General features: G+C 35.2%; 1 protein-coding gene across 1 annotated transcript; it reads right to left on the reverse strand.

The window, feature by feature from the left end:
- Positions 1-181: 181 nt before the first annotated feature.
- Positions 182-8852, reverse strand: LOC105129435 (uncharacterized). The gene is given in 13 exon segments (XM_011031505.1): positions 182-485; positions 580-642; positions 1301-1697; positions 2266-3216; positions 3417-5020; positions 5540-5745; positions 5870-6022; positions 6682-6737; positions 6821-6873; positions 7253-7292; positions 7372-7492; positions 7964-8137; positions 8562-8852. Coding segments are annotated over 13 exon segments (3945 nt in total). The 5' UTR covers positions 8621-8852; the 3' UTR covers positions 182-417.
- Between the last annotated feature and the right edge of the window lie 2155 nt (positions 8853-11007).

An 11007-nucleotide genomic window follows, 5' to 3' on the forward strand; every position in this document is an offset into this window, starting at 1 on the left:
ATATTCCCGCATTGCTTCTTGGTGTACCTTAGTTTGGACAAGAAGTCTACAAAATCCTAGATGGAGCCATTTCCTCCCAAAACCTCCTCAGCTTTTGGGGAGATTCGTTTTGCTCTTTGTTGTGGCTTTTGCCTTACATTTGTGAAGATTCCAGGATATCTTATTCCAAGTAAGCCATGTCAAAGACCTCTAACAATCTATCAACACTGTCGTACTTTAATAAGAGTGGGAGAAACAAGTCAACAACCTAATGAATCAAAAGAAATTTAGAAATTGAATGTGAATGTACATTGACCGATATGCGTAATAAAACTAACATACCTTTCTTTCAATTACAAGACATGAAATCAACAAAGCACAAAAAAATGGTGCAAAACAAGACCAGCTTTCTGCTTTGGTACATCCACATATCAGCTATCAAGTAGTCAACTTCTTTTCACCTGTCTTACTTCGGAAGGGCGATAGCAATGAGAAGTGACGAGAAGCTGCAGCCAAGTTTTTTTATATCTTAGTGACACCTAAATCTATGAACAACAGAGCTATATGATGAGTTTGATGTGGGCATAGGAGAGAGCTTACTCTTTTGATTGGAGCCAGCAGTGAGGGTTTCATCTTGAGAGATAAGATTCTTCAATGTATGAACTGGTGCAACAACCAAAAATTGATAGTGATCTTGTGGAAAGTAAATATGATTAATCATGATTAAGGCTTGCACTTAAATTTATTTATCTGCATAAAACTCATCCTTGGAGTATTTAGTTATAACCATCATCATTGTACAGTCAATCAGTTAACACAGCCTGTGGACACAATTTGAATGATTTATAAATTCTACTGACAAGCCTCAGATAGTAAAATTAGACAGAGGGCACGCAAAATTTACAGTCACCTCTGTTTGCAAAGTATTTCTTTAAGATAAATGCTTTGCCGACCAAAAAATTAATCTTGATAAGGCACAGATGTTTAAAATGCACCAGTTCCTGTTCACGCATAAATTTTTAAAATGATTTCTGATATCAAAAAACAAAAATTGAAGTTGAGACGATGTTATTCTGTCTAGAAAAGAAATGAACTATGTTGGACGCATTAACAGCAAAAAGCTAATTAGTTTTGGTTCAAACTTTACCAATATCATGTGGAATATTCTTTCAAACTAGACTTAGCTGAAAGAATTTTATGACACCATTTGCTCACTAAATGTTTCATGGATAGTCATATTCAGTGGAACCACTAAGCAGTCCAAGGAACTTCGGGTTCAACTATTCACTAAAAGCAGGGGCAAAAGTATAGTTGCTCTTACCTTCACTGGAAGAGGCAGCATTATCATCTGTCTTGGACCCATTCAAACTGACATGATTTATTTCTGCACTACGTTCACCTGTAGTATGACTCTTTCTTCCAAACTTCAGCAATCGTCGAAACCCTTTTGATGATTCCTTTGTATGAGGCTTCTCCAATGCTTCAGGGATCTCTTCTAGTTTCAAGCTTTTTAAACCAGACACGTGAGCTTTAATGGTCTCTGCGCCTGCTGAATCTGTTATGCTTGATGGAGGTCCTTTGCCATATTCGGAATTTCCAGTACATGGATCTTCCAAAGATGAGACCCGAGCATAAGGGGCATGGTAGGGCTTCTCAACAATGGTGCTTGCAAGCTTTGGTGATTCCTTCTCTGAATGACTTGCATGTACAGATGCAGCCTGAGAACAGAAGATGATACATAACAAACATCAAATCATGAAACAGATTTCCAACGCGGCAAAAAAAAAAATGGTTTACTCATATCCAAGAGTGCAGAATTTACAACAATACAGAAGTTTGCGTTGCCATTCAGAGGCAAAATATTAGTCTATGTTCCTGATGAGAAGATTATCAGAAGCAGATTATCACATTGATTCTGGGACTTAGTAGAAATAATTACAGCAGCCAGGAGGTTTTAAGAAAAGAGATAAACTTAGATGAACCTTTGCTATAAGTTTCATTTATCAGTAAAGGAGGTTCATTACAATTCACAGGATTTCCATTGAGACATGAAAGGAGCTATTAACTGGTTGTGATGTATTGTATAATCCAGTAATAAAACATAACATAATAGATTTCAAAACTACATATCTGCTATAAGAACACTTCCAATCTTATACTACTATCTTCATTTCAAATGCACTGCGTTCTTAGTCCAAGTCTTAAATCTCCAAGATGAAATTACATGACAATTATTTTACATGTAACGCGCATTGATATACCAGTCAACCATTTCTAGTCACTTACCTCATGAAGCCCAGGGTGCTTTGGTAACTGGTGCTCAGTGTGTTTTCTACCAATCCCATCCATGGTAAGTGGTGAAACTGGTGCTCGAATAGCAGCATAATCCACCACAGTCTCTGTTTTCTCCCCTAATTTATAGTTATTAGAGTATCCATCTTGTACTTCTATTTTGTGCTCTGTTGTTTGTACATATGGAATGGAGGGCTTCTCACACTCGAGCACAACAACAGTCTTCTCAATTATTGGGTTGTCATCCTCATCACTATGATGTGAAATTTTGTTTCCATTCTGTTTCAGTTCAGTGCTCTCTGAAGTTGCAATGGCCTTGCTTTCGTGCATCTTCTGTGGAATTTCTTTTGCTGCTGAATTGCCAGGGGCAAAATCATGCCCTTTAGTGGTTTTGGTTTTCAGTTCTGGAAGAGATGCTGCCTTGCTTTTATCATGGTTCATGATGGCAGATATTTTCTTGCTCTCAGTCCCACTGGATAATTTTGGTTTCAGTACTGGTCCAGTTTTTCGTGGTTTAATTGAAGCATGATTACTGCTACTTACTTTTGGCTCTGATAATCTTCTAATCCTAGCCATCGATGCCTTTGAATCAGGTGTTACACCACTTTTGTTGTTCTTTGATTCAGACAATGACGATAATGACAGAGTTAATCTATTTCCAGCTGTGCTAGGTCCAGTGCTCAATTTGCTGGACCTAGAGACTTTCTGAGAATCACCCAATCCTGCGGAAACACTTTTGATGGAGAACCTTTGCAGAGGTGATGAGGATCCAGGCTCTGAATCACTGAATTTTGATCCTCTGTGAGAGCTTGGGGAAAGTTTTGTTGGCAATTGTTTTCTGGTTTGCTGCAATGCTGGCAGAGCTGTAGTGGAACTGCCTCTAGCAGCAATTCTCTTTTGTCTCTCTAATTTCAAAGCTTCGAGTCGTTTAATCTCTTCTTCTTCCTGAAAAAGAAAAGAAATTCCAAATCTGAGGATAACTCCTGATGAGCTAGCTAGTAAAATAGATAAATCATCCCCCATGGGAAGATAGAACTAACCCATGGTAGCACTGGCTGGAGCCTAGATCAGCACCCCACTTTGCTGAAAGTATTCAGACTTTCATTGTGGAGTTGAGTGCTCACTAAAAGGTCAAGGAAAAGTACCTTCTCTTTCTTCATTTTCTGGAGATCAGCTTTAAATGCTCTTAGCTTCTCAGCACGGGCTCTTGCTTCATCCAAAGGACTCAACTTTGAAGGCTTTCCTTTCCTTATTGGTCCTACTGTCTTCTTCCTATCTGAAGTATCTGGAATGAGTTTAGGTTTCCGGTACTTGTCTGACTTAGTAGAGCCTTGCCCAGTTACCACCTTATTTTTCTTATGTAGTGAGGCCTGCATATCATAATCTAAAGCAGGATCATAACCGATTGATCCGTTTTCTGTCCCACGTTCAGGCATCAAACTTAAATCATCTGGTTCATATTTGACTTGGCTTCCAACCCTGTTAGATAAGTTTTCTGTCTTCTGAGCGGTTGATGGGAACTCAGAATCCACATCAATAATGTTTCTTCCCTCAGTTACAACTTGATCTAGTGATGTTGACCGTAGTGAAACTACATATGAATCGTCATCCATATTGTTGGATGATCTCCTGTCCAGATCACCTTTTGCAGTCTCAAAATCATTAATAGCTAGTGGATCTGATGATGAACTTCTATAACCTGACTTGTTTTCTCGTCCATGAATTACAAAATCATCATTTGCATTCATCCTATACCGACCTCTCCCGCCATCTATATCCACAGACTGTAGATCCATTTGACCATTTACAAACCCTGTACCATCATTAGGCTGGCCCATTCTTCTTGATATCAACAATTCATCTTTTGATGCATTAGTCATGCGGGTCCAGTTTCCACTAATTTTCTGCATATCGGTCACATTCCCTTCTTGAATATCACCTGGATCTCGTCCATCAATAACTAAAGGATCATCACCCATTGTATTTTGTCGCCTTTTTGCTCAAACATTCTTTTCCATTGCAAACATGCCTTGATCAACAGCACGTTCAGCTTCATCAGCATCTTTTAGCAAATAATTTTGAAATGCTTTCCAGTGTTCACCATCATCCTCCTTCCCATAAGATGTTCTAGCCACATCTGATGAGTTCAGTTTATCCACAGATTTTTTATGGCTTCCCTTCCTTTTTGAGGATCTCAGAGAGTTCCTATGCTTGGCATTCGGAGTGGTGTTCAATAAAACTTCATCTTCCTCGTCATTTTCAGAACCAGAAGCTGATTGAGATTCACTACCAGATGCCTCCTGTCTCTTTGAAGTAATGTAGTTGATGTTCCGAATAACAACTGTACCTGATTGTCTTTTACCTGAACGACTTCCCTTCCTCCTCCGAGGTTCTCGACCTCCTGAAGTTTCCTTCTCTTCTGTCTCATCCTGAGATCTTGTTCTCAAAGCATCCACTTCCCAAGCTTCAGGTTCAGTATTGCTATCCATCGAATGCCTTCTGTGACTCATTCTTTGACCAGCATTGATTCTAGCATCCTCCCCTGATGAATATGGTGGCTGAAAAACCGGGCTATTTCCTGGATAATTCTGGTAGTAAGGAATGCCTTGCATGGGATAACCTGGAAAGACAGGCACTGCTCCAGGGGGAGAATGAATGGGCCAAGGAGGAAACATAGGATGTGGAAACTGGCCTTGAAAACACTCCTGTTGGCCTGGTGATTGTTGTTGATCTGTTGGAGGCCGCTCATCTGGCAGATTAGTTGAAAATTGTTCAATAATTGAATTTTTAAGGAAAACAAAAAAATAAATGAAATTCATCGCCTCAAATAATTACGGCGAGGACATTCCTTGTTCACCATTTTTAAACATGCATGCTTATAAGAAAATTTTCGCACTACTGGACCTTCTTTTGTCCAAATTTTTTTAGCTGCTATTGGAACACCCTATGTGATGTTGACCTCAATAGCTGCACCTTTGTTCTTGATACAAAGAAAGCATTATTCTAAAAAAAAAAAGGGTGCGCAAATCCATCAGCCCTTAAAGTTAGCCAGTCCAGTAGATTACAGTCAGTTGTTTGTTTAAGTAGGGCTGAGGTCAGGTCTTGGGCTTTTCCACTCCTTGAGAGGTTTACTTAAATCAGTATCAGTTGTATTCCTTCCCGATTCCCATGACATTTAATTTCCATCAGATAGTGAGACATGTAATTGAGTGGCAATGACAATAGAGTAACTCTTCATTTTTAGGGTACTTACATTTTGAGTTCGTACCTGCACTTGGGTCAGCACCAGCTTTCCTTTTACTATCGGGAGTTTCAGGCCACTGCTTGTTTATTGTATTAGAAAGAACAATGCCCGACGCATTCATGGAAGAAAAGTCAGACCTGCTAGACATTGCTTCAGTTCCTTCAATCTCAACCCACTGGCCAGTTTCATGCTTTCTTTTCCATAATTCCATGAATCTGACACAGGCATCCCTGTTGACATTGATGAATGAAACCACATTAGAGATTATCCTCTAGGAAATATAGCTATACCACAGACCAATTTGTGGTCAACGTGAAAACAAAATATAGAAAATGCATAAAAAAAGCTATTTACATCAAGCGTAAGGCTCCAAAACTTTCAGCAAATGATATCAAATGTGCCATGTGATCAACGTCAAAACCAGCAGCCACAGCACGTGCAAAGGCCATGCCCTGCTCTTTCTGCAGCAAAGTTTTTCGTGTCTCCAGAGCTTTCATAAGCTGAACCCTAGCATACACAAACCAAATGCAGTATTTGATTAATACTCTTGATTTTGCTTGTGAATCTACGTAAACAATGGATTACACTTAGAGATGCTAGCAGTCATGAAACTATCACATTTTGATATGGTACTAGTCTGGTCACTCTTCATCAACTACAATTATTATTTCAAGAATAAGAGCAACATGCTCCTTAACAACAAACTTTTTGGCATTCTGTGAATCTGCATTACAATTACAGAAAATGAAGATAATATAGAGGTTTTGCAGGACAAGAAAGCAATTTTACCCTGCAATCTTATATGACTCTTGTTATGTGTCTTGAAATCATGATACAACTTCTAATACCCTTTATGTAGGATTTTAAATTGGGTAGAAGAAGGCAATGATAATGAAATTTGCAGTAGGGAACTGAAATGCATTTGGTAATGTATAACTGCAAATTGGCCCATAGATCTTTAGGAAATTGAAATGAATAGTCACATTGAGGATTGTGATTTTGAAGTAAAAGTTTAACAATTATACATAACTTCTTTTTTCATCATAATCTTGTTATTTGTTACTCATGACAGCAATCAGGTATGTCAATTTTGAAGCAATCAACTTCCTTTCATAAATTAACTTCTTTTTCTCTATCGAGTTACTCATGGGAATTATGATACTTACTTGGAATTTCCTTCCTGCACAGTCGACCCATCTGCTTCATGTGGATGTGAGCCAGGCTGCAAGAACGCAAAGAGATGAAATTAAAGAAAGAAAATGCCAATAATTCACTATGTGATAAGGATTATTAGTGACCAATTACCTTATAAAGGACAATGGCTTTTTCCTCACTAGAATCTGTCAGAGGCTTGCTACCTGTCAGAAGTCATCCAATATAATCCAAAAACCAACAAAAAACAGCACCGCAGCAAGACAATTATATTCTTAACCATTTAGTTCTTAGGATAGAAAATGTGATCAAACACGTTATTATCATTACCGTAACTACATAACAGCAAGAATAAACAATAAAAAAAAGAAAAGAATGAAAGACTACTAGGTAAATATACTTAAAAAGAAATGCCCCCCTCCTTACACCCACCAGAAAGGATATAAAAACAAAGAAGAAGAACAAAGTTTTATTGACCACAGTTTAGAAAGAAAATTATGAAAACACTAGAAGCAGAAGACATGATCGTAAAAGAGTTTTTAATACAAAGAAAAACACAAGGCCAAAATTCTTTTGCAACAGTACCTTCAACGCGCTCTACAGGTTTTGCTTGATGATCTTCTACCTGTGGACAAAAAAGGACAACCAAAATTGAATTCTAGGCTCTGACTTTGCATCATGAGGTGCTTCATGATTTTACTTACTGAGCTCAACCCCATATCATTGTTGCTTTGAATCACAATTCCCTTTTCAATCTGCAAGATCTCAGATTCTAAATAGTAAACCCGTTCCAACACCTCTGGTGTACTCACGAAGCGAACAAATCTATATGAACAAAACAAATTAGTTCGCAACATCGATTTGGAGGCAAAATAAAACCAAGATTTGCATCAATTATGCTTGAGAAGCTCAAAACTCACTTAAAGCTGACAACATAAAACTGCAAATCAAATTATGATCAAGAAATCAAACCAATTTCATTATTAAATAAAATGTACAGTGGCAAATCACATAAAGTTCAAACCCTCTTTCACGAGATAGTCATTTGGCAATAGCAGATATAGGAAACATCTATATCATGTTATTTGTAGTTTATCTTTGTCTCAACCATTTCTCATTCAAGTATTATCTTTTCTCTCTATCTTTCCAAACTCTTAATTAAACTTCGTTTGGAACAAACATTCATGCATTTTCTCGATCAAAACCAAGAAATTATATATATCAAAGATCAATACTCACTGCCACCACTAAAACAACAATAAGTGATATTTAAAAGTATTAGAAAACAATGTGAACCTCTCAACTGTTCCTTTCGTGAACCACGTTGCATCACTTCCAGGCTCAAGAATTATTGAGTAGCCCCCCTTGGCCACTTGATCTTGAGCAGTTTTCAAGTGGTCAAGAAATGGCTGTACCAACCCAGAAGCTACTTTCTCTATCTTCCCATTTACACATATAATCAAATCACACCTGATAAAAAATACAGGAAAATTCAAGTTAATTTTCGCCGGAAAATTTACAACCCATTAGTCAATGGCTTGAGCTCTGAAATGTTGACTAGTAAAGCTTCAAAACTTGAAAATAATTCACAACTAAATGTTAACATGAAATACATCATTAGCTTTATACTCACGAACCCAGATCTTTTCAAGAAGCAAAAGGTTTCCAATGAATACAGAAATCAACTCATAAAACCCAAAAAAAATGAAAAGAAAGCTGGTTTATGATTGAGTACTCGAGCATTGAGTGAGTAGTATTTTTGCTCAAAAGAAATAAAAGGTGATAATTAATATAATAACAGAATCCTGAAAGCTTACACAAAAATGTTACAAATACTGGAAGAAGTTAAGCTACACATGCACAGAGAGTAAAGTAAAAGAAAAGAGTAGATTACCTGGTTCGAGTTGGAGTGAGTTGAAAAACGGCCGAGTCAAGCCGAGTTGAAGACTTCATTCTTAACAAAAAAACTAATCTTTAAAGGCCCAAAAAATGAGATCAAATGAGGGAGGGAGGGAAGAAAAGAAAGAAAGATCAATTTGCCAAAAGAGCCATTGATATATAAAGGTTTCGCTCTCTGTGAAAAGAAGAGAGCTGTAAAAGAAGAAGAAAAGTTGCAGCTTAGAGCCCAGAGGAAAGGGGAAAAGAGAGATTTTGCTTTGGATACCAACTGGGCAGTAAGAAATTTGTCTGCAAGTGGTAAAAGCATGACGTTAATGTGGCAGAGGTAAATAGAGGAAGTGATCAAGGCTAGTTTAGAGAAACCAAGCTAATGCTGACATATAAGGACAAAGAGTCTATCAGGATTGGAGTTCAGACAATGATTCCGTGATTTGTGTACTTGAAATTACTAATGTAGCCCTCTCTTTTTTCAACGTTTACCGTCGATGCTTGATGGATGGGATGGCTACCTCCACTGAATTGTTACTGGCTGGAGTTAGTCAACATCCTCTCACGTGCTTCTACTTTGATTTATAAACGTTTTTCTTTCTTTCTTTTTTTTTTTTTTCTAAAAAACTTCCCCTTCAGCTAGGAGTATCCATGCGGCCAGTTGTATGGAATTCTTTTTAGAAAACAAATTCAGTTGATTAATCAAATAAATCTTATTTATGATTCCTATTTTTTTTTTAAATGATTTCTCGTTCGGTTAGGAAGTATTTGTTTGACTAATTAACATAAAATACTTTGGATAGTTGTAATATTTTAAGTTGTTTGCAGTGGAGTGTTAAATGTGTAATAAAGTGATTCAAACATGGGATGATAAAATATTTGATAAGCGTAGAAATTATATATGAATGATATATAAAAAAAATTAAATTAAATGTAATTTAAAAAACAGTACATAATTATTATTTAGGTTATATTTGGTTAATGTTTCTTATAAAACAATACAAAATAAATGTAAATATGTGTCAGTGAAAAGACAAAGATATGAAATAAATTTATCTATGTGATGGTTTTGAAGTTAATTTATATATTTTTAGAAGAGATATGTTTTTTTTATTCCTATTATTTTTTCATCTTTTATCCTGAGATAATTATAAAAAATTACTTTAAAAATCATAAATGTTAGTAAATGTAGGCAGTAAGGGATTTAAATAGAAATGAGAGAAAAATAAAGATTTTACTGTTTATTAGCGGTTTGAAATTCTTGAAATTAAATTTAATTCTAAGATTTAAATTAATTTTTTAATTTAGAATTTTTTTAAAAGGTATTTATTTAAATTTCAAATTTAATTCAATCACTAAAAAAATAAAAGCAAATTAGGAATGAAACCCTCTAATTTACTATAATAATTTTACTTGGAATTGATATTAAAACAATATTAAAAAAAATACCAGCAATAACACAAACTCTTTTTTTATTTTTTTTAAAAAAAAACACCTTCTGTTGTCTCTTTCCTTCTACTATCTCATATATCGTGGCTGGGATTGAAACTTCATCTATCACAATCAATTGAATTCAAACTTTTGGAATTTCGGTATGAACAAACATTTTTCCTGTAAATTATTGTATTTTCTTTTGCACATTTTTTTAGAACAAGCCTGAAAATTCTTCCTTGTGTCCTTCATTCATGGCAGTTGGATTTCTTGTATATTAAAAGCCTTGGGAATCGTTATGGAGCATCATAATTCATATAGCATTTAAGCTCCTCTCCTCTCCTCTCCTTTTCTTTTCCTTTTTTCAATGTAATTTTTTTTTCATTTCATTTTTTTTCTCAATTTTTTCATTCAATATTTTTTAAAAAAATAACTTTCATATAATTTAATTTTAAATTTAAAATAAAAAAATAATTTAAAAAAAAAATTTATATCAATTTTTTTAATTTCATTCTTAAGTTTTTTTAATCAGTTAGCTATTATACTTCTAAAATAATAAAAAATAATCAAGTTAATTAAGTTATGTTTTGATAATTTTTATATAATTTAATTTAAATCCAAACAATCAGAAAATAAAAGGATTTTAAAGTTCAATATATTAAGCTAATTTTAATAAAAAAAATAGTGAATAATTATCTACAACAACATGAATATTCTTTGTTAATTTCAAAATAAAAAAAATTAACCAAACCCACGATATAAATAAATCTACAAGCTGACAATTTAATTGAATTGTTAACGCTAGATTGGACATGTTCAATGCATTTTCTTTTGCACAATTTTTTAGCACAAGCCTGAAAATTCTTCAGTGTCCTTCATCCACGGCAGTTAGATTTCTTATATATTAAAAGCCTTGGGAATCATTATGAAGCATCATAATTCATATTAGCATTTAAGCTCCCCTCCTATTCTTTTCTTTTTTAAAATGAATATTTTTCCATTTCCTCCCCTTTTTTCTCAAT

The sequence above is a fragment of the Populus euphratica genome, unplaced genomic scaffold (genome assembly GCF_000495115.2).
Source record: "Populus euphratica unplaced genomic scaffold, PopEup_1.0 scaffold18.1, whole genome shotgun sequence".
Lineage (NCBI taxonomy): Eukaryota > Viridiplantae > Streptophyta > Magnoliopsida > Malpighiales > Salicaceae > Populus > Populus euphratica.